The sequence below is a fragment of the Haliotis rubra genome, unplaced genomic scaffold (genome assembly GCF_003918875.1).
Source record: "Haliotis rubra isolate DU_JTF1 unplaced genomic scaffold, ASM391887v1 Scf819, whole genome shotgun sequence".
Taxonomy (NCBI): Eukaryota; Metazoa; Mollusca; class Gastropoda; order Lepetellida; family Haliotidae; genus Haliotis; species Haliotis rubra.
In genome coordinates, this window is record NW_025767545.1 from 329,207 (window position 1) to 354,255 (window position 25,049).

General features: G+C 40.1%; 2 protein-coding genes across 2 annotated transcripts; both read right to left on the bottom strand.

The window, feature by feature from the left end:
* Nucleotides 1–2,178: 2,178 nt before the first annotated feature.
* On the bottom strand, nt 2,179–12,734 carry LOC124261960. The gene is made up of 4 exons (XM_046696320.1): nt 12,551–12,734; nt 9,615–9,882; nt 7,988–8,164; nt 2,179–2,946 (listed from the first exon to the last, which is right to left on the bottom strand). The coding sequence occupies exons 2-4, from the start codon at nt 9,850–9,852 to the stop codon at nt 2,870–2,872; spliced, it is 492 nt and encodes a 163-aa protein (XP_046552276.1). The 5' UTR covers nt 9,853–9,882; nt 12,551–12,734; the 3' UTR covers nt 2,179–2,869.
* Nucleotides 12,735–18,316: 5,582 nt separating this feature from the next.
* On the bottom strand, nt 18,317–23,476 carry LOC124261959 (C-type lectin lectoxin-Lio3-like). The gene is made up of 3 exons (XM_046696319.1): nt 23,239–23,476; nt 22,632–22,808; nt 18,317–18,873 (listed from the first exon to the last, which is right to left on the bottom strand). Exons 1-3 carry the CDS (start codon nt 23,474–23,476, stop codon nt 18,659–18,661), a joined length of 630 nt encoding a protein of 209 aa, XP_046552275.1. The 3' UTR covers nt 18,317–18,658.
* Nucleotides 23,477–25,049: the final 1,573 nt, after the last annotated feature.

A 25,049-nucleotide genomic window follows, 5' to 3' on the forward strand; every position in this document is an offset into this window, starting at 1 on the left:
ATTAATCAGTATATTAGATGTATGAATAACGTTGTGCAAGAAAAAACAGTGATGTAAAGCCGAAACATTTTCAGTGTCATGAAATATTTGGTGATTGTTTATTATCTCTGGCTCTCAATTTAGCATATAAATGTATTTAGAAAGTCCAGTGGATTGTGATAAATGCGGGAATATAGCTAAGTATCAAAACACCCACCCACTCACTCACTCACTCACTGTCGTACTCTTTCGAGGTTACTGTCACCGAGATATGTCCTTTCCACGGGGTTAAGTGAGTGAGTGAATATAGTGTAACGCCGCATCAGCAACCATGATACTACAGTGGACTCATCACCCCGATGACAGGTGAGAGACAGATGCTGATGATATCTCGTGTTTCCAACTCTTTTCACCTTTTGGTCGGATAACCGTGATCTTGATAATGTCACACAAAAATCATACGTAAATGTTTCCTTCATTTACAAAAACAAAATAGGATACTTCTAAGAGATTTACGCTTTATTATATAAAATAGCACGTAAAACCCTTCAAATTCGGGTTACATTCCAAATTAGTTATCAGTCGAGTTATCTCCCCTTACCATGCACATACAGACTACAGACAGTATAAACCGTCGCGACAATGAGCGTGTTTGCACCAGACCACTTCGACAATTAACTTCAAATGAAGACAATTTAAACAATTTAGACATATCTAGACTTTGTCTGTTGTGCCGTTAATGTCGATTGCGTTGAGGCGAGGTCAAATGGATGGCGTTTAATGACAATGACAATACTTTATTACCCACAGGAAGGAATTCTTTTTTACATTTGAAAGTGCACAATAGAATTAAATAAGATACATGGCACATACATGTACATAGAATATACAGTTCGCAGAGGTATAACAAAATCTAACAATCATTTAGGAGCCTAATACTAGATGGCACAAAAGAGTTCTTAAATCTATTAGTTTTAAAACGTGGCACTGTGTATCGCCGGCCGGATGGTAAGAGGGCATATTCAGGAAATAAAACGTGGGTATCGTCAGATAAAATCCTTCTTGAGAGGCGTATTGCACGGCTTGTAAAAAGAGAGGGTAAATCAACACCTGAGATTTTGCTAATGAAACAATTCTATGAAGGTAAGATTTACATTTAACGTTAAGAGTTCCGTACCAACATTGTATAGAAAAAGTTAAAACACTTTCAACAAAACAACGGTAAAATAGAATCAAAACATCCTTGCTAACATTAAAAGAGCTTAACTTACGCATAAAATATAGTCTCTGTTGGCATTTCTTAAATATGAAGTCAGTATTAGGAGTCCATTGTAGTTTGTCATCTATGATTGTGCCAAGATATTTGTATTCAGGTAGCGTAACCTGGATATGCCCCTCAGTCATAAGGGGAGATAAGTAACAATAAGCACCACCTTTTAACGGTGAAATTTGGAACTTTACTGTGGTGCACGTATGTCGTGAACTATGCTCGGGCTCGGTGACTTGGTAGATTTTGTCATCACAATTTTAAAACGTGTGGGACATTTCTCATTAAATCAGCCTCTAGTTTGTCATATAGTAGTGTTTAAAACTCCCAAAATCCCAAGCCAGACAGCCGGACTGGTAACTTTAAAAAATTACCAGTCCGGATACAAACCTGCCTGTCCGGTTTTCAACAATGAAAAACAAACAACAAATCAGGTTTCTGAATACTTTACTGTGTGTAGGCATCGCAATGAACTACTCATCTCTTTCCGTGACCTACAAGAAGACGCCATCTGGCTTGCCGGAATGACACGAGTAGTTACGAATGCACCTCAAACTGACGACAAGAGAACCTGTCTGATGTTATGATATATTTACTTTTAGGGGCGAAAACATCTACCAGACCACCGGACAGGATACTTTTGAAATTTGACCGTCCGAGATGAAAGTAGACCGTTCCGGACGGTCGGGCAGGCGAGAATTTTAAACGCTGCATATAGCATTAGGGACTGCAGAATTTAAAAAAACAACACTCACTTGAGATGAGAAGGTAACTACGTACAGAATTATTATACATATGTTTCCACATAGCTGCCTCACATTGGTGGGAAGAGTAAACACAGACCAAGTCACTTCTAGTAAATTTCCTCTTTAAACTACTGAGGACTGTTAAAACGAACAGTAAATCAAAGATCGGTTTTGTTTCGTCTGTTGTTTAACGGTGCACTCAGCAATATTCCTGCTATATGACGCCACTGTGTAAATTAATTGAGTCCGTACCAGACAATCCAGTGATCAAGAGCACTAGCATCGATCTATGCAATTGGGATACGATGACATGTGTCCACCAAATCAGCGAGCCTGACCACCTGATCCCGTTAGTCGCCTCTTACGACGAGCATGGGTTATTGAAGATCAATTCTCACCGGGATTTTCACGGGTGTAAATTAAAGAGCTCGGGTTAAATCTACCACACATATCGCTGGGCAGTATATCAAAGTGGAAATATAATTTTAACATATATACGTCATATACCAAAATGTTTCATGTTCATTCAGACAACCTACTTAAGCAGGGGCTAAATCTCATACAATGCATTAGACATTCCCACTGGCAATGTCTTTGACGAGGTGCTGTAATAAACAAACAAACTAATATATAAATTAAATAAATAATATCAACCATGTTGTAAACGTTTTAATCCCATGTAAATCCACACATCACCAAATGAATTCTTTTCAGTATTAGGTGCTGCAATAATTTGCTCTCAGCACCACTTCACACAAGTTGAGTTTATCATCACCGGAGATGCTATCACAGTTGGATGTCCTCCATTTGAGAGCGGAAGTGCTATACCTAGAACAGGTGCGTGTTCCGATGTCATCTTTCCAGTTGGTGTAGCCGTTTACCTCGGAACGATGTTCCTCGTGCCAGTACCAATTGCTGCCATCCCAAACATTCCGATCCAGAACCCACCGAGAACTACAAGCAAAAATGTATGTGTTATGTCTTTCCGGGAGGAATATCGATAACATTCATATGCTGTTCAAGGGCTCAGTAAATATTACGTTTATGTCCCGATGACGAAAAGTGAGAACGAAGTAAAACTGTAAGTCAAGTACAAACGAAATCAATTTAAACAAGTAACTTCAAGTAGCCTCTCAGCCACAAAATGAAACTGTGTACATAGTAAATAGAAACGTTATCGGAACTATGCATATGTCTGGGTGTAAATCACGGTTTAGTGAATTGAACTGAACATGCATTGTATGTGCATGCACTACGTTTCGTGACGTTAGTGAACACGTGCAACACGTTTGTCGATCTGTGTAGCTCAATTGTACTCTTCCCAAAAGTAGGGAACTTCATTTTAATTTACGATTGAAAACAATGGGAGATATATCAGAGTCAATCAATGTTGATATGATAATAATGAATGTTTTGAGAGTGCATCACCACTTGCACTTCCTTATGACCATAGTTGTGTGTACTGTAATCGCTCTTGAAAGATGATTGGTGTATGACGTGATACTTGCACGTGTACGATTTTCATTTTCAAACAAATAGTCCAGGAGGAGGCAGCTGAAAAATTTGAAATCGTAGCCTCCCCAGTACTGATTTTGTTTGACACTATTTTCAGTTAGTATGTCGTCTTGGGCTCATGAAATGGCCTGTAATACTCTCAGATCGTGGTATCAGTTTTTTTAACAGGCCATTATATGTGGTGGGGGTCTCCGAGCATTTTCGTCACATTTGGTTTGCTGCCCGACAACACCTCAAAGTTAATCATGGATAGTTTTATTACTATCAATCTGATCACCTTTACTTTGACTTCTGTGTATTGCTAAAGGATGTAGAAATTATTTGACATATTTTTGTTTTTGAAAAAAGTTAAAAATGGCCGCCATTTTGTTTTGTCCTGTTTTGCCTTCTCAGCGCTTAAATTTACATAAAAACGAACATCGAATGCTTTCATTTACATCCAAAGATGATACTTTTGATGTTTTTTGACACTTGTCTCTCCTAGAGTGATGGCTTGGGCACAAAACGAATGGTTTTGTATGGTCATATCGTGGTACTGTAATGTCCTACACTTTATTCTTTGAGACAGTGGTATTTTAGCGTTTTTCCGACTTTTCATGAAAATGTGTGGTGGTGATTTATTCATTGAAAGTTAACATTAATTTTGTAACTAAACCAAGTTCTTTTTGTTTCCTCTTTACTTCTAGAGTGACAACATGTTATTAGGAATTTTTATATGTTACCAAAATTTCCAAATGGCCGCCATTGTAGTTTTACTACTTATACATAGTGGAGGACTAAATTTGTACAGATATAAAAACCAAACAAGTCATTTGGTGTTAAATGTTTAATACAGTATTGGAATAGAACTAAACTTTAATGATATGGTCAATGAGAGCTTCACATTACTAACATATTTGATGAAATAACATAATCCAAAAGTGTTTGAAAAATATGCTTCATGACCGATAACTGCGTCTAAGCTCTGGTTGTAGCTATTCGTATTGTTCTATCAGATAACTCTTAATCACTTCTAATACATTCAGAAGCTTACAGTTAACCCTCCTTTTAACTTTCATTTCATATCATATGTTTCTCCATGTCAGAATCGGAGTCATCTACTGGGAACAAGTCAAAGGTGTTCGGGCAACAATCACCTGCCATACAAAGACATGCAGGCCTCTGTGCGCACCAGATCATTCTGTCTGCATTGACAGAGATCTCTCTGCTGGCATGCTGACTTTTGCATTTACACGGTGTCAGTTCAACCAATCCATGGGGAGCAGGATCTCTCAACATCAGAATAACGATAAGCTGACCATCACAAATTCTCCAACCATGGTCAAATGGTGAAGTAATTACTGTGTTGAGGCTACTGTGTATGAGGCTATCATTCTGATGAGATCTTCATTCTCAACAGGAGGATGTGTTGACCGCCTCTCTGTGAAGTAACAAACTCAGCTCTCTCAAGATTTGCCATTTTGACGCTGAGTGTGAAACTTGCAGAGGTATATATACGACATTGCAGAATATGATGAGAAGAGCATCTTATGTTTATACAATCAAAACAAGAATGGTTGATCAAAGAAGAAGATGACCGTCTTATGTTTATACAATAAAAATATGTATGGTTGATCAAAGAAGATGATCATGTTATGTTTATACAATCAAAACATGTATGGTTGATCAAAGAAGAAGATGACCATCTTATGTTTATACAATCAAAACATGTATGGTTGATCAAAGAAGATGATCAAGTCATGTTTATACCATCAAAACATGTATGGTTGATCAAAGAAGATGATCCAGTCATGTTTATACCATCAAAACATGTATGGTTGATCAAAGAAGAAGATGACCATCTTATGTTTATACAATCAAAACATGTATGGTTGATCAAAGAAGAAGATGACCATCTTATGTTTATACAATCAAAACATGTATGGTTGATCAAAGAAGATGATGACCATCTTATGTTTATACAATCAAACATGTATGGTTGATCAAAGAAGAAGATGACCATCTTATGTTTATACAATCAAAACATGTATGGTTGATCAAAGAAGATGATGACCATCTTATGTTTATACAATCAAAACATGTATGGTTGATCAAAGAAGAAGATGACCATCTTATGTTTATACAATCAAAACATGTATGGTTGATCAAAGAAGATGATGACCATCTTATGTTTATACAATCAAAACATGTATGGTTGATCAAAGAAGAAGATGACCATCTTATGTTTATACAATCAAAACATGTATGGTTGATCAAAGAAGAAGATGACCATCTTATGTTTATACAATCAAAACATGAATGGTTGATCAAAGAAGAAGATGACCATCTTATGTTTATACAATCAAAACATGTATGGTTGATCAAAGAAGAAGATGACCATCTTATGTTTATACAATCAAAACATGTATGGTTGATCAAAGAAGAAGATGACCGTCTTATGTTTATACAATAAAAATATGTATGGTTGATCAAAGAAGATGATCAAGTCATGTTTATACAATCAAAACATGTATGGTTGATTAAAGAAGATGATCAAGTCATGTTTATACCATCAAAACATGTATGGTTGATCAAAGAAGATGATCAAGTCATGTTTATACCATCAAAACATGTATGGTTGATCAAAGAAGATGATCAAGTCATGTTTATACCATCAAAACATGTATGGTTGATTAAAGAAGATGATCAAGTCATGTTTATACCATCAAAACATGTATGGTTGATTAAAGAAGGAAAATAAGCAGATAAGCAATGTAAGTAGATGAGTACGTCATGTCACACAGACAATGTACAAGATCTATTTGTTTAATGTTAACAGCCAATTGGGTAATATCCATTATTATGATAGGGGTGGTAGAACTGGCCTAAGGCGAGGTGTAGGGCAATATGAGGCGGGCAAGCCTTGTACATTGTGCACGTGCATTCCATGCGTTGTGTTTAGGGGTGATGATAAAGAGAAATGGTGGTGCGTTCATAAGATGTCTATGAAAAGTTTCTTAAAAAGTGTTCCTAACGCTTATACTTCCTATCCATAGAGTATATTTGACTCTTGATCCTTCGAACAATATACGGCTAATGAACCGCACATCATGCATGACTCACGACTGAACAACGTCATGGGGCTATAGGATGGTCTGTAGGGGAATGTCTCAATCTCAGGTAGTTGCCACTGAACCACCATTTCACACCGTTGTGACGTTATCAGAACAATGATGAAGTTGCCTATGCCACAGCTAGTGCAATGACCACTGCTCAGATCCTTCCACGACGTCAGCGTATCCACACCAACACAGTCAGGAACCGCTTACGTCATTACGAGATGCGACCACGTCGTCCCGCCTTCCGTCTATCCTGACACAACGTCAACGAGAACACCGGCAAAGGTGGTGCCGAAATCATGTCTGTCTGTCTCGGATGTCGTGGAGGACTGTTGTTTTGCCGAATAGTCCAGATTTAACATTTCCCGTTGTGGCAGTGTCAAAGTGTCTACAGACGTGTTGGGAGCATGCATGATGGTGAGGAATGGCTTAGGGGATGGTTACGTGACGATTCTGAGTGCACATGAGAGAAACCATTTAGTTCCACTTTGATATACTGCCCAGCAATATGTGTGGTAGATTTAGCCCGAGCCCTTTGATTTACACCTGTGAAAATCTCGGGTAGAATTGGTCTTCAGCAACCCATACTCGTCGTAAGAGGCGACTAACGGGATCGAGTGGTCAGACTCGCTGATTTGGTGGACACGTCGGTGAAGAAAGATTCTAGAAAATTCTACCGCTACGCACAGTGTAATGAGTGTAGCGGTAGACTTTTCTTATATCTTTATTTCTTCATCGACTTCGTTCAAATGTTTCAGCCTTCTTCCTATGTTCTCTATCATGTTTACAATTTGTATGAAGCCATGGTTTGCATATGTGCGGGTTTGCAGAAGACTTAGGAATGGCTTCGTCAGCAGTAGCATTTAAGTGGATTGTCGAATGAAATGGAGCGACATCTACACCTTGTACCAAATCCGACAGACAACGTTCGTGATTTGGCATCAGAGTGGCAGAGAATATGGCAAGCCATTCAACAAGCCTTCCATGCCCATTTGTTAGACTATATGCGTCGGCTCCTCACAGTGGGCATCCTTGGGGGTTTGTGACATTGTTGACCTCTACCCCGTATTTGGACTTGTATGGTCAGTTCTGCCGTCGTATGATCTCAGTATCCACATGTTAACGTTTACGTTGAATCTTTTCAGGATTGTTATTTAGAAAGATTTGATGCGCAGTTTCTTTTTGAGCTCGTTCGGTCCAAAACCACGTAACTGGGTCTCAAAATCCCAAATCACTCACTACAAACAGGTTAGTGCATGTTAACAGATGAAGCCTGATTTAACACTAAGCAAGACATTATCACAGTGCCCAACGTACAACATGACCACGCAGAGGATCCCAAGTCTTTGTGAACTAGCAAGGTGAAAAGTTGATATACATACCGGATCGAAAGGTCAATGTATATGGGATCCTATCCTCTTCTGCGCTATAGATGTTAAAGAGTCTTCCTCCATATAACGCACAGAATGCAATGGCCGCAGCGTTAGTGACTGCCTCACTTCCAGCATAGAAACACTTGCCCGTTGGCTTGTGGTAGATCCAGTTCTCCGGACAATCAGCTGGTGAAGGCATTGTAGCATTAGACAACATCAGACCTCTCTTAAATACTTCATAACAAAGTACGTTTTGTTTTGTTTGTCTCCATGTCACAACGACCAGTATTCTAAACAATTAAGCTGACCTGTAACTAATCTAGTTTGGGCCAAATACCTAGTAGTGAGTGAAGATTTTAAGGGGGCTCACCCATTTTGCTCTGGGGAGCTAGGGGGTCAGCAATTTTGTACACAGGTGCCTGGGGGGTCAGCAATTTTGTACTTAAAATTATGTTTAAAATTATGCTTAGAAATTATGGGAAGGGGGTGTGTGTGTGTAATTGATTTTGTACATGACATGGTGGGGGGGCCCTTATTTTGTACATACATTTTAAGTGTGTGTGTGTGTGTGTGTGTGTGTGCGGTAGGTCACATTGTACATGCTTCTCCATAAAATCTTCATCAACCCATAAATTATGAACGGTCCCTTAGCGTGAATCATTAAACGTTTCTTCTAACTAACTAAATATGATTTTGTTTTAACAGATGTTTAACAGATGCTTACTGTCAGAGCGTTATACTTTTTATTCAATATCAGTTGTTCTGTTATTCTCAACATCGAAATATTTTCACCCACTGTGTAAGTGAGTGAGGAATGAGTGTGGTAAGGCAAGCTGTCTAAGGCGCCGCGCTGGTAAGCGACAGATGCCTGGATCGATCCCCACTTGTGACTGGGTGTAAAAACCTTGGAGCTAACATTACTTGCAGGTTCTTTCAGTGTTGTCACTGGCCCAACCCATAGAATGCAGTACACAACCCTGTGCTCTTTAAAGAACTGACTCATCCGACGGTAGGTGACCAGATGGTGGACACACGAACACGTGCAGACACCTAGTTGCGGGTATAGTAAATTGCAGCATCACTGGACAACATACTGTGACTGAGTGTCCCAGTTAACCAGCTGAAAATGGGTACCTTGTGAGGATGAGGCTGTGCGATAACTCGCTGCGCTTAACAGGCTGCATGAGTTGAATACTCCCCAGGGAGTTGAGTTGGTTAAAAGAATGCCAGAAAAAAGACATAAGTTGATCAAGGAAACACTTCAGCCTTGAACATGTACTAGTTGCGTGGATATGTGCGCTATATAAATATCCTATGATAATAATAATGCGCTGTTCCAGCAATATCAAAACCGTAGACAGAAGTACTGGACTTCACACATTGTACCCATCCGGGGAATCGAATTCCGATCTTCGGCGTGACCAGCGAACACTTTAACCTGTCGGCTTCCCCAACGCTAGAGCGACTGTACGTTTCGCGGAATACATGAGGTCGATTCCTTGATATGGGTACAAAGTGTAATACCATTTTGGAGCCTCGATGGAATAATGCTTAAGTCGCACTCTCTGCTACATTAGAGGTTATGAGTATAGTATAATTTCGAAAACAACGTGTGAAGCCACAGAGCGCAACTTACATCGTATAAATGTAATGTAGGAGACACTTGGTTGCTGAATCAGCCCCGCCACTGCTTCATCAAACCAAAGATCACTCTGGTAACACAGCTTCCGGTTACGGTCATAGAACACTGATGCGCATGTCCGGTTATAGAAGCAGGTGTTCACACAGTGAGCAGCAGAAAACGAGGTTTCAGGGTCAAGGTCAGTAGGCAGAAGGTTGTGGAACAAGGCTGCGACTGACAGAGTAGTTGCCATGGCTACCTTTGCAATCCCTTAACACCGAATCTGAAATGAAAACGAGAAATGTCCAATCTGACGACAATATTTCACTCGTTAACAAGGCCATATGTGGGCTTAAAGTGGTGGACATTCGTCTACAGGCTAACAGAGTAATCTCTGTGGAGTTGTGACATAGTTAACTGTACGATAACGGGGTGGACTTCCTCGTTAACAGGCTATTGGGTAGGTATACACCACGTCCCCCATGAAGGAATATTTGCATCTGTTTTAGTAAGATAATGATGATACTGAAATGGTTAAAATTGTACGGTTATAGTTTTAACCCAAAAAATGATCACAGGTTCAGGTGATTGAAGTCACGTTAGTAATGTGTTACATCACAGGTTCAGATAATGGAGGTCAAGTTAGTAATGTGTTACATCACAGGTTCAGATAATGGACGTCAAGCTAGTAATGTGTTACATCACAGGTTCAGGTAATGGAGGTCAAGTTAGTAATGTGTTACATCACAGGTTCAGATAATGGAGGCCAAGTTAGTAATGTTTATAGAACATGTTCAGATAATAGAGGTCAAGTTCGTAATGTGTTACATCACAGGTACAGGTAATGGAGATCAAGTTAGTAATGTGTTACATCACAGTTTCAGATAATGGAGTTCAAGTTAGTAATGTGTTACATCACAGGTTCAGATAATGGAGGTCAAGTTAGTAATGTTTTACATCACAGTTTCAGATAATGGAGGTCAAGTTAGTAATGTGTTACATTGCAGGTACAGATAATGGAGGTCAAGTTAGTAATGTGTTACATCACAGTTTCAGATAATGGAGGTCAAGTTAGTAATGTTCAGATAATAGAGGTCAAGTTAGTAATGTGTTACATCACAGGTTCAGATAATGGAGGCCAAGTTAGTAATGTTTATAGAACATGTTCAGATAATAGAGGTCAAGTTCGTAATGTGTTACATCACAGGTACAGGTAATGGAGGTCAAGTTAGTAATGTGTTACATCACAGGTTCAGATAATGGAGGTCAAGTTAGTAATGTGTTACATCACAGATTCAGATAATGGAGGTCAAATTAGTAATGTGTTACATCACAGGTACAGGTGGTGGAGGTCAAGTTAGTAATGTGTTACATCACAGGTACAGGGAGTGGAGGTCAAGTTAGTAATGTGTTACATCATAGGTACAGGTAATGGAGGTCAAATTAGTAATGTGTTACATCACAGGTTCAGATAATGAAGGTCAAGTTAGTAATGTTTTATATCACATGTTCAGATAACAGAGGTCAAGTTAGTAATGTGTTACATCCCAGGTTCAGATAATGGAGGTCAAGTTAGTAATGTTTTATATCACATGTTGAGATAATAGAGGTCAAGTTAGTAATGTGTTACATCATAAGTACAGGTAATGAAGGTCAAGGTAGTAATGTGTTATATCACAGATTCAAGTAATGGAGGTCAAGTTAGTAATGAGTTATATCACAGGTTCAGATAATAGAGGTCAAGTTAGTAGTGTGTTACATTGCAGGTTCAGGTAATGGAGGTCAAGTTAGTAATGTGTTACATCACAGGTTCAGATAATAGAGGTCAAGTTAGTAATGTGTTTCTTCATAGGTTCAGGTAATAGAGGTCAAGTTACTAATGTTTTATATCACATGTTCAGATAATAGAGGTCAAGTTAGTAATGTCTTACGTCACAGGTTCAGATAATAGAGGCCAAGTTTAGTAATGTTTATATCACATGTTCAGATAATAGAAGTAAGGTTAGTAATGTGTTACATCATAGGTACAGGTACTGAAGGTCAAGTTAGTAATGTGTTACATCACAGTTTCAGATAATGGAGGAGTGTTACATCAAGTAATGGAGTCAAGGTAGTTATGTGTTATATCACAGGTTCAGATTGGAGGTCATCATCACAGGTACAGGTAATGGAGGTCAAGTTAGTTATGTGTTATATCACAGGTTCAGATAATAATCAAGTTAGAGGTCAAGTTAGTAGTTAGTAGTGTCACATCACAAGTACAGGTAATGGAGGACAAGTTAGTAGTGTGTTTCTTAGTAGTGAGTGAGTGGCCTTGATATGAGTGAATTTTACGCCGCTTTTAGCAATATTTCAGCAATAATACGGGGGACACCAGAAATGGGCTTCACACATTGTACTCATGTGATGAGCGAACGCTTTATCCACTAGGCTATCCCACCGCCCCTAATATGTTACTATGTATACAGACTTCAACGTTTGACCTAGACGGTGCTTTGTATGTGGTACACGTTGTATGTATAAGGAGTGGATGTTGTTTTACTCAATATTAAACAACATTCCCTGTCATGACCATAATCTGTCTGGGCCAAGCAATCCAGTGGTTGATAAAATGAGCAAAAATCCGCTTTCAGAATGTTTCCGAGACAAACAATGATACTGGGTACCAACAAGTGATGTACAATATATAATAATGATTAATGTTTAAAAATTCCCATTTAAGAAGTAAAACATCCACCTAAATGAACCATTACAAATTTGTAGTAAATTATTATTATTATTAACAGTGATTCATAAACGTTAAAATACAGAAATATAACCCAATTATTTTTTACAAATGCCTTTTGCAAATACAAAAATACAAAATAGATCTAGTTTTCTGAGAAACATATACATTTAAACATACAACATTAAATATGATGAACTGATCGTGCACTACCAAACACACTTACCCTTCCTATCCCGTGGTTTCTTTCTTTGTGTTTGTCCCAGAACTAGCCTGAAGGAAACACCGTACCGGCAGCTGAACTGGACACTCCTTTCAAACGTTCCCTCGGGAACCTCTTTAAGTTGATTGCAAATGAGAGATTACTTACACCTACTCTCATCATTTCAACGTGTTTACCTTAGCCTTTGCATTTGATGGTAGCACAATGAGCTGGAAGAAGATTTAGCTGCAAACGTAATTCATCGCATAAAACACAATGCCCAACGCCTGCAATATTTCAATATATCAACACATTCTTTGTTCTGAATTTATTTCAAAAACAAGATGAAGACGTCAAGGCGTTAGATGTTTTCATAGATCCTTCCCAAACGATGGTACGCTTAAAAAATCGAAAAGAATATTGGCAGCGTGAATATACTCAAGGGTTCATTCTTGTTCATTCTTATGTCGTTGTTGATGATGTGTTTACATTCTTGTTTCAAGCAAACGTTGAAGACGTTGGCTGTGTGTTTATATCTCTCCTGTGAGCTGTCCCGTGCCAAGTTGATGGTTTCTAATGCTGTTATAAGTGCAGGCCTCACAGTGAATAGTGTCCTTTTGTCTAGTGCATTGTCAGTGTCGCCCAGGTGCATCAACTGAGAAACAAAAGGATCAAGAAAACTCTATTCTGAATTATATGTGTTAGAACTGGTCTGCAGTTTCAAACAAATCTCCCATGGAGACATTGTTTATCAAGATTCCTTGTCATGGGGCACTGTTTGTATTGCGGTGTTGTATTATAGTATTACTGCGTTAGTTTAACGAGTGCATTTACTCAGTGGTAAACAGAAAAGTAGTTAATCTTTTGTCAGTTACACATCTACTATCACCAGAAAGGTTACTCACTATAAGAGGAATGTGTTCGTCATTTTTTTATTTACACCTAATAATAATTACACCAATGGTAGATGAGTTATGGTTATGTCACGTTGAACAGTATAGCAGACTCAACGTGACAGTAACGTGAGTCGCAGACATTAACAGCTTGTATAGATCACAAAATATGTGACTGGCTTATGAAATCGTTAACCAGTTCACGCGTATTTTCTGATTCCCTGTCAGAATAGGTTTAATGAATTAAAAGGTGGTCGCAAGAGGCGACGGGCGTCAGGCTCAGAAACATCGTTTAATAAATGGTGTACCTTAATAACGTGAAATGTTGTTCATAATATCGATCACTGGATTGTTCCAGACCAGTTTTTTAACCCCCGCAACGCGTTTTGCGGGGGGTATTAAAATCGACTCCGTCCGTCCGACCGTCCGTGCACATTTGTCTTTTCCGGAGCAGAACTCTAAAACCGTTCAATATTTCTTCTCCAAACTTGGTACATGGATAGATCTGGTGGTGTACTGGTGCCTTTTGGTAGTTTGGGAATTCTGAATAAAATATTTTTGGCGTTTCCATGGCAACAAGTTCGACTTAGACTGAAATTGGTGGTAGTGCTCTTTTCCGGAGCATAACTCTAAAACCGTTCAATATTTCTTCACCAAACTTGGCACATACATAGATCTGGTGGTGTACTGGTGCCTTTTGGTAGTTTTGGAATTCTGAATTAAATATTTTTGACGTTTCCATGGCAACAAGTTCGACTTTGAAATTAGTGGTAGTGCTCTTTTCCGGAGCAGAACTCTAAAACCGTTCAATATTTCTTCTCCAAACTTGGTACATGGATAGATCTGGTGGTGTACTGGTGCCTTTGGTAGTTTTGGAATTCTGAATAAAATATTTTTGGCGTTTCCATGGCAACAAGTTCGACTTAGACTGAAATTGGTGGTAGTGCTCTTTTCCGGAGCATAACTCTAAAACCGTTCAATATTTCTTCACCAAACTTGGCACATAGATAGATCTGGTGGTGAATAAAATATTTTTACATGGCAACAAGTTTGCCTTAGACTGGTAGTTTGGGAATTCTGAACTTGGCACAAATACTGGTGCCTTTTGGTAGTTTTTTGGCGTTTCCATGGCAACAAGTTTGACTGAAATTGGTGATAGTGCTGCGTTCTGGAGCAGAACCTTTAAAACCTTTCAATACTCTCCTTCCACTTTTCTATATACACACCTAAATATTTGACATAATCATAACTCGTAGACATTATCATGAAAACTATTTTGCCATTGCTGGGGATATTGATGACTTTGTCTTCTTGTTCTTTTTTAAATAAGACATAACATGGTAAAATATGTCATTTAATCTGTTACTTTCGAAATTGAATTTGTTTCAGCATCATGACGATGAAACGATTCCGTTAAGTTTGGTTTGCTCGTTTAGTGTTTAACGCCGCACTCAGTTATATTTAGTAATATTAGTAATTTCCGGGTGTTATTGAGTATTTGAAGCACGGGAATATTTCATTTGAAACCTCAAATCGGACCCGAATGAATTCCCGTGCTTCAAATACTCAATAACACCCGGAAATCGTCCAACACATGATGTTTATCTCCTATTTATATTCATGTGTTTGACAGCATAATTGTGGGACAAAAGCCGGATTTTTTTCTTCTGAATCGGTACTTTCTGACTGGTCAGTTACATGGTTTGATTTGACTGATTGATTGGTTACGTCATGGCAAAAAAACCATTCACAGTCTATGTTAGAGTAAAAGCAGTTACGTTGGTTGGTTTGTTGTTTAACACCACACTCAGCAATATTCCACCTGCTAGTATATGGCGGCGGTCTGTAATACTCGAATCTGGACCAGACAATACAGTGATCAACAGCATGAACATCAATCTTCGCAGATAAGATGACATGTATCAACCAAGTCAGCTAGTCTGTCAATCCGACCCCGTTAGTCGCCTCTCACGACAAGCATTGGTTGTTGAAGACCAGTTCTGTGCCGGATCTTCGCAGGTGTAAATCAAAGAGCTCGGGTTATTTCTAATGCGCCAATGTTTTGAACTTATCTGCTCCGTGTATAGGTATTAATAGGTTTAAAATGAAGGACTCTATACCTAGAACACATTCTTCAACAAAGCTTCGTGTCGTGATGCCCATTTCCAGAAATGGTGACGAATTAACTGATTGGTTTACATTATGCCATTTTCGATTGTAAAACCAGAACTCCAGATCGCATTGATTTGATTCAATTCATGGTACATGTAGCGTTGGGAACAAGAAAGAAAAATCAAACGAATGTCATACATCAGTGACCAAATATCTTCCAACTCCGGACCAGCTTCTTCACTATTCACTAGATAACCCCATCGCCATACAGACTCTCTTGGTGTGTATGATGTACACTGGGAATAGTGGAAGAAGCACCCTCTGCTACATTGAATCAAGCTCACACCGCTGTCATCTCACATTGCATCAGGGCCAGCGACTGTGTGAAGATGGTATGTTTTACCCTGCATGTCCAAGCCAGGCCTGTAGTTGAACCTCGAGCCTATTGCTCATACGTAATATATGTTGTACTTCCCCTGTCCTTAAGTGTATATTCTTCAAAAAAAGTAACGGCTATCAATTGATGAGAATGTAGATTTTGTTTATTTCATGAAACATTCAATGCAAATGCAATGGTGTTTTTGTCTGGACAATGTTCGTAAACTGGTATAGTACACAAACTCAACCATTTTAAACTTGTGTAGCTCTAGACAGCATTTCATAAGACCTTATGGAAATGAAATTAAAAGCAGAATGAACGTAGAAGAATAGGGATGCACGTTCCTAAAATGTAAAGACGAAGGCCCGGTGTGTTAATTACAATGCAAACACAATGAAACAATACTGCTGGAACATATACTGAGTCAAAAAAGAAACTTCACATTCTTTCTTCAGGGCACTATAAAAGAACAAGAGATGGTAAGATGGTTGAATTGTTATTATTTCATTGCTGAGATCTGTGTGATGTAGGCTACACCGCCGTTCCAAAACATGGGTATACAGAATGTCAAGCCACAAGAATAAAAATGCGAAATTTCTCAGTTCAATATCGTGTATGGCCGCCCCGCGCATTCACCACTGCTAAACACCGTCTCCTCATCGACTGCCTGATGCTTGTGAACACGTGGTTGGGGATTCTGCGCCATTGCTCTTGCAAGGCAGCGCCAAGCTCCTGCAAATTCTGAGGTTGGTTCCTAAGACCACGAAGCCTTCTCCCAAGTGCATCCCAAACGTGCTCTATTGGATTAAGGTCAGGGGACCTCGATGGCCAGTCCATGACGTTGATTCCAGCGTTTTGAAGGAAATTTCGTGTTAACATCGCGGTATGCGGCCGAGCATTACCATGCTGGAACTGTAGACCTGGGCATGAGCCGCAATGAAAGGAACGAGTTCAGGGGTGAGCACCTGGTCGCGGTAAGCAGCAGCTGTGAGGTTTCCTAGGATGACCAGAAGTCGGGAACGGTTGTTCCCACAGAAAGCACCCCACACCATTCAACTTCCGCCCCCGAATCTGTCGACTTCCTGTACACAACACTGGGCATACCGTTCACGACGTCGTCTCCAGACTCTATGCCTGCCGTCCGCGAATCTGAGGGTAAACCTGGATTCATCGCTAAAGACGACTCGATTCCAGTCTCTCTGGGTCAATCGGAGGTGACGTTGGGCCCACAGCAGACGTTGACGTTGATGAAACGGCGTCAATATTGGCCCACGATATGGACGTCGAGAATGGAGACTGGCATCCCGCAACCGATTTCGAATGGTCTGTGAGGACAGTCGACCTCTAAACATCTCAGCCCTGGTTCGTGTAGCCGGCAGAAATCTGTCACGTAGGTGACGTAGGACGATTGACGGTCTTCTGCTCGTGACGTCACACGTGGACGACCCGACCTTGGGCGATCTGAAGTGGTGCCAGTTTGTTGTAGACGACCTCGCAAGTCATACACAGTACAACGGCTGCATCCCATTGCTCTTGTGACGTCAATAACTGATCTTCCCGCTTGCAACATGCCAACGGCACGTTCACGCTGCACATTTGACAATCGTGGCATTTCAAGTACCGTTAGAACTGTGGTTTAAAAGTGTTTCTTTCAATTCTTGAGGCCAATGCAAACACGTGCATATGAAGAAAGCTTCGATGCCAAGATCACGTGATCGACTGCACGTGCAAAACCTGATTTGGCACTAACATCATTTGCACGACGAATGGATGGGTTTGAGTGGGTTTTGCTAACGTTTTTCTAGAGTCGAAAGATAGGGATCCCATTTCGGATAATAGCTGTATCATCAGAGAAAAATTATTCATTATTTTTCAAATTACATTTTGTGAAGTTTCTTTTTTGACTTAGTATATTTCATAGGGCATGCAAAGTTGCTAAAAAACGTGACAAGATACCAGACAAGACATTACTATTCTATTAGTGACTGTTAGGGGTGACTGTTGAAGGGGAAACCACTATTGCAATAGTGATAGTCTATTGCAACATACTATTGCGACCAACTATTACAATACTATTGCAATAGGTTTTTTCTCCTTGAATTGTCTCATTTGAAGGCATTTCCCAAAAGAACGCGTAGTTTATATGAAATAGAAACAACTTGAAGTAGTTTCAGTCTCTTTTAATAACTGACAAAAAACTGGAAACCCAGATCAAGTTTGTTTAAGAGGTAACAGGGGCGGTTAACTCTAAATCAAAGTGAACGAATCTGGCACTTCCTGTATTTTGTGCTGCACATTTATCAACGGAAGACAATTACTAAACTATCGCTAGTCACACATACTATCGGTAGTTTTTCGTTTCTACCATCGATTAATTGCTATCGGAGACACAACAAAGTTCGATAACTCAGTGTCTAGTTACAACACACATTGTACACAATGAACATGGATCATGGTTTTATATGAAAGTAAATATTCTCAATGCGACAATCAATTGCCGCTGTGTGGAAACTGTGATACTGATCGCTCAGTGGCACACACCTGTCATAATATAGTATATATACAATATTACAATATATACAGAGAATGGTAGGTAATATTTAAATTATTCGTAGCCTGTGTTTTGACGTCCTTTATACTCATCATACCAGGTTACATCAGTGGCACATTTAGGAGTTGTGAAACAGGATAGGCAAAAAGAAATGCAACATGCAATAGATGATAATGAAATATCAACACCCATGGATATCAAATGGTACACAAGTTCTGCTTGTTGAGGACCCGCTCACACACAGATGGACGCTCAACACTGCACCCAAATTTACGCCATTGCAGGAATGAGCCGTGCATCAAGACACACGATCCAGAATGTAGAGGATACCAGTTTGTGAAACCTACAGCTGCACCGCTCTGCCACTGCCACACCCCTTCCACCTCCTTTAAACCAATCCACATTCCAGTTCCTGTGGAAATATAAATATGAAATACATTGTGTCGTGATGGGGGAGAGTAGGAGAGGGTTGTAGGCTTGTTGGAGTGAGTAGGGGTGGGTTGTGGGAGTGAGTAGGGGTGGGTTGTGGGAGTGAGCAGGGGTGGGTTGTGGGAGTGAGCAGGGGTAGGCTTTGGGCATGTGGGAGTGAGTGAGGGTGGGTTGTGGGCTTGTGGTAGTGAGTAGGGGTGGGTTTTGGACTTGTGGGAGTGAGTGTGTGAGTGAGTTTAGTTTTACGCCACAATATTCCAGACAATCCAGTGATTAACAGCATGAACATCAATCTACGCAATTTAAATACGATGCATATGTCAACCCAGTCAGAGAGCCTGATCACCCGATCCCGTGACTTGTTGGAGTGACAAAGGGTTGGTTGTTGGAGTTGTAGGAGTGAGTAAAGGTTGGTTATGGATTTGTAGGAGGGGTAAAGGTGGATATTGGACTTGTAGGAGTGAGTAAAGGTGGGTTATGGACTTGTAGGAGTGAGTAAAGGTGGGTTATGGATTTGTAGGAGTGAGTAAAGGTGGGTTATGGATTTGTAGGAGTGAGTAAAGGTTGGTTATGGATTTGTAGGAGTGAGTAAAGGTGGATATTGGACTTGTAGGAGTGAGTAAAGGTGGGTTATGGACTTGTAGGAGTGAGTAAAGGTGGGTTATGGATTTGTAGGAGTGAGTAAAGGTGGATATTGGACTTGTAGGAGTGAGTAAAGGTGGGTTATGGATTTGTAGGAGTGAGTAAAGGTGGGTTATGGACTTGTAGGAATGAGTAAAGGTGGATATTGGACTTGTAGGAGTGAGTAAAGGTGGATATTGGACTTGTAGGAGTGAGTAAAGGTGGATATGGACTTGTAGGAGTGAGTAAAGGTGGGTTATGGATTTGTAGGAGTGAGTAAAGGTGGGTATTGGACTTGTAGGAGTGAGTAAAGGTGGGTATTGGACTTGTAGGAGTGAGTAAAGGTGGATATTGGACTTGTAGGAGTGAGTAAAGGTGGATATTGGACTTGTAGGAGTGAGTAAAGGTGGGTAATGGGTTTGTAGGAGTGAGTAAAGGTGGGTATTGGACTTGTAGGAGTGAGTAAAGGTGGATTATGGATTTGTAGGAGTGAGTAAAGGTGGATATTGGACTTGTAGGAGTGAGTAAAGGTGGATATCTGACTTGTAGGAGTAAGTAAAGTAGGATTATGGATTTGTGGAGTGAGTTGGGGCAAGGAGCGTTCTTTTATGAGTAGGTGTTGATTGTGAGAGTGAGTATGGGTGGATTGTGTCCTTGTTGTGATGGAGCTCAATTAAGATTTGTTGCAATAGTCAGCATAATTCTCACTTTATGGCGGCAGCTTGGACCGGGTAATTCAGTACGTTATAGACAACATCTAACGTCATGGGAGAGCGATGACAGCCCTCAAGTCAGAGAGCCTGACAGTTCAATATGTTTGTTTGCCTTCTGAGACATGCATAGATTAAAGGATGCACAATTGTGGTAGTATTAATGAAAGAGGCCATGTAAGAGAGAATCTTCTGACTGAGGACTTGAAAGCAAATGGTGATCGTTAAGAGACAATGTGGCCAAGAAGCTTGCCATGGATACCCTTGCTGATCTGTTTTGTTTGTGTGTATTTATGACCAAGAGAGAGAACATTTAAGAGGCATTGGCCAAGACGTTTAACTTTGGTCTCAGGTGTACTAATGATGTGAATGATCAATAATGATCTGTCATCACCCTCCCTTGATATAGATGATCATAGTGAGTGAGTGTGTTTAGCTTTACGCCGCTAGAGCAATATTCATGCAATATCACGGCGGGGGACATGGAAATGGACTTCACATATAGTACCTATGTGGGGAATCGAACCCGGTCTTTGCCTTGACGAGCGAACGCTTTAACCACTAGGCTATCCCACCGCCCCATATGGCAATAGGGTTCATACAAGACCAGTAAAGCACCTCATCTGTTTCATATTTACATTTATTTTCTTGAGATAACCCACTCCCATAAGTCTTGGAGTCGAACAACATATCGGATAGGCATAACCGAGCATTCTCTTTCTATGGAGATTTCTTAGAGCGCCACACGACTCTTGCTCCTGTTGTTTTATAAAGTTCTGATACTCTATGCGATACCCAAGCTTTCAGAAGTTGTTATCGTAGAACTGTGGACATTTAAGAACACTGACTGACTGAGTTAGTTTTACGCCGCTTTCACCAATATTCCAGCAATATCACGGCGGGGGACACCAGAAATGGGCTTCACACCTTGTGCCCATGTGGGGAATCGAACCCGGGTCTTCGGCGTGACGAGCCAACGCTTTAACCACTAGGCTACCCCACCGCCCCCATTTAAGAACATGACTGACCAAAAATGATGAATGGGATACACTCGACTTTGACGATATCTTTAATTACAGGGTGCAAAATAGACTCCCCGTGTATGTAATAACTGCAGGATACTCTTACGAATAGAATAGACAAAGCCCTTTCCACATTCATAAGAAATCTCTGATAAAAGCAGAGTCGTTTGTACAATTGTGACTATATCATGAGCATATCTTTGTAACACAAATTCCTGAAAAGGCAATAAACTATTATCATGCATTATGTTATACATTTGGTTCAGCAGTATAACAGCTGTACGATGGTGTTTGTAAACAAATCCAGTCTGGACCAAACAATCCAGTGACTGTCACCATGCGATACGATGACAGCATGTGTTTATGATTCACTATGAAATAGTGATGATACCAGGTGTTCGCGAAAAGGTGAGCGTATCCTGCCCCACCGATGGCACCCGTCATAAACACATGCTAAGTCTAGTCAATTGTTCATCTGAAATAATTCGGGAACGTATGGTACAAGTCAAAATAGGGAATTGCATCGGACATCATTTTTGTCACTGATGCATCAAATTTGGAAATATCCTCCACATGTCATGTGTAACCTTGCCACATGTCATGTGTAACCTTGATCAAACAACTTCTGAGCACGAGTGGTATGACGCTCTTGGAAAAAAAAGAGTTGTGAAATGTAAACTCCAAAGGCTGGAGCTGTTGGAATATTGATCGACATGTAAGGGAAGTTGACTATTGTAAAGTTGAAATCATCCCTTTTGTCATACAGCCTTGTGGGGAATACATGTATCATCACTAATTGATGGCAAGTCATATACATGTATACCTGACATCTTTAAATTTAAAACATCAGTGACAAAAAGGGATGACTGATACAAGTCCTATTTCGATTAGGGTAGATCTCTGATCATGCTGTTGATCATTTGATAGTCTGGTCTAGGCTCGATTATTTACAGACCACCGCCATATACCTGGAATATTGCGATTACGGCGTTAAACAACAAACAAATCAACCAACTAAATATTTCAACTTGTACGATATCTATATTTCTGACTTCCAGTTCGTGTGTTAAGAGCAGGATAGGTTCACCTTTTTAACAAATACCTGTATCATCACTGAACAGATCATGGTGACGTGGACGAGAGCTGAAGGTCAGGATTAAAACGAATGTTCTTGTTATTGTAAGAAAGTGTTCTTTGAATGCATGCTGGAGCTGTGTACGTGCGTGGTATGTAGCACTGGGCTTGCTGTGGCCGTGTGGAGAAAGGGTTGGACATTCGTGAGGCAGTAGAGATGAAGGTTGCGTTTGTATTTCAGATAAAGCCGTATATTCTAATAACATGCTACACGGATTGGGGTAAGGCGACAAAAGAGTATAATAGTATTTTACCAGCACGGATGACAAGCGTTATGACGAGTTGATCCTCCATGGCGCTATAGATGTTGAAGAGCCGTCCTCCTTCGGCCTCGCATTCACTGGTAGCGACATTATAGGATCGTAGTTTTGTGTTCAACCTGAAACACTTGGACGATGGTTTATGATATATCCATTGGCTCGGACAGTCGCCTGAAACAAGAAGAAGTAATAAGTGATATAACCCATACACTTCAATATTGATTTCACCTAACAGCATCAGTCTCTCGAGCGTTTACACACGTTATAACACCCAATAACATGTATTCATGGTAGGAACTTACGTTATGGCTGTTGCTATCACATCGAGTTCAAACTCTTTTGTGTCTTTCTTGCCTTTTTACAAATGTCATTACAGGTGCTAATATTTATGTGTGTTTGAGTAGTCAGCATTTAGTTCAGCCATAACCGCACTATTTATTTTTAATCTCCTGAGTTTGGCGGTTGCTGCTAAATGTCATTCTGACATTGGGCTGAAATCTGTCCGTTGATGTTTGGCAACGTAACATCAACTTTCACGTTACTCATGGATGTAGATGAATTGTTACCCCCTTACTCCAGATAGGTTTACTAACATACGTACTCCTGTTGAAAGCAATATGAGATACCCCTTGTCTCGCAACAAGGTTTTCCACTGTTTCGTCGAACCAAAGATCACTTTGGTAGCACAGCTCAAAGATGCTATCATAGAACACGGATGCGCATGTCCGATTGTAGAAGCAGACGTCAACACAGTGAGAACGTGACAATGATGCTTCAGGGTCAAGGTCAGTAGGCAAAAAGTTCTGGAACAAAACTGTGACTGACAGTGTAGTTTCCATGGCAACCTGTGAGATGTAAGAATGTGACGTTACGTGAGTGAGTTTTACAAAGTTTCGTCAATGTGAGTGAGCTGAATTTTACACCGCACTCAGCAATATTCCAGCTATATGGCGGCGGTCTGTAAATAATCGGGTCTAGATTAGACATTCAAGTGATCAACAGCATGAGCATCGATCTGCGCAATTGGGAACCGATGACATGTGTCAACGAAGCCAGCGAGCCTGACCACCCGATCCCGTTAGTCGCCTCTTACGACAAGCAAGGGTTACTGAAGGCTTATTCTAAGTACAGAAAATAACAACTTTAAGTCCCCAAGTGTCACCACCATCTATGACCTAAGTTGATCATAAAATGAAGCCAATTTTAAGACGCATATGGATTTTTCAAACTGTCTCTATCAGTTTCTCTACACTGAAATTTCCCTTGAATGTATTTTGGGCCTATGGCCTTTTACTGCAAATAAACTCTGTCCGTCTAAAAAGCCAAGAATTAAACGATCATGGACATTACTAAGATGACTCTCTAAGACGTTGAATAATGCTCAAGACGATACAGATCAACATGAGCTCGATACAAAACAATATCAATACGCTAAACAAGAAATTCGATGATTTTAAGAGCGACTTCAGTGGTAGATTGGATGGTCTGAAAAGTGAAAACGTGAGTTTGAATGAACGAGTCGAAAGTAGGTACATTTGAAGCACATTCACGACGCAATAATGTGATCTTCTTCGGATTGGCAGAGAGCAGAGGTGGGACCTGGGAACAGACAGAAACCAAAGAGAGAATCTGTAAGGACAGAGACATTATTGATGATCTATCGAGAGGGCTCATAGACTGAACTCAAAAGGCACTAACCAACCAATAATTGTTAAATTTGCATCCTACAAAGATAAGCAGAGGGTAACTAAGTCGGCCCGGCTTAAACTTAAAGGCGACAAACAACATCGGGTATTGGAAGACCTTACAGAGAGGGCACGATGGATAAGATCACAACTGTTCCCTGTGATGGACAAAGCGCAAAGCGAAGGCAAAATTTTCGTTTATGGTTTATGATAAGCTTATCATTGAAGGCAGTGACTATGCGTATGACGAAGCTAGCGATGATGTCAGACAGGTCGGACAGAGGAAGAACTGGGAGCGACGACAACCATCGAGACCCACGTCATCGACACAACCCCCTTGTCTCCCTGCTAGGATATCGGCCGTGACCTCAATGACTCAAATCACACTCAACATTGTAACAATGAGAACTATAGAACTGACTACTAACTCGTTTGTCTTGTCTTTTCTTTGTTAGAACATTCCCGGTTTACATTCAAAATTGGAAAATTACGATATTCATAGACTGTGTAAAACCTTTGATGTATTCTGCTTTTTGGAAGCAATGTGTCCACCGGCAACTGACGCATATGACAAACTGCAGAATGTATTTAACCATTATAAATGTTTCATTGTAAATGCTAACCGAGAAAGTGAACGAGGTAGATTTTCAGGAGGAATCAGTGTTTTCATTAATCACTAAATAGTTTCCTACTTTCAGAGACTCTATGATCAATGGGCAAATGTTAT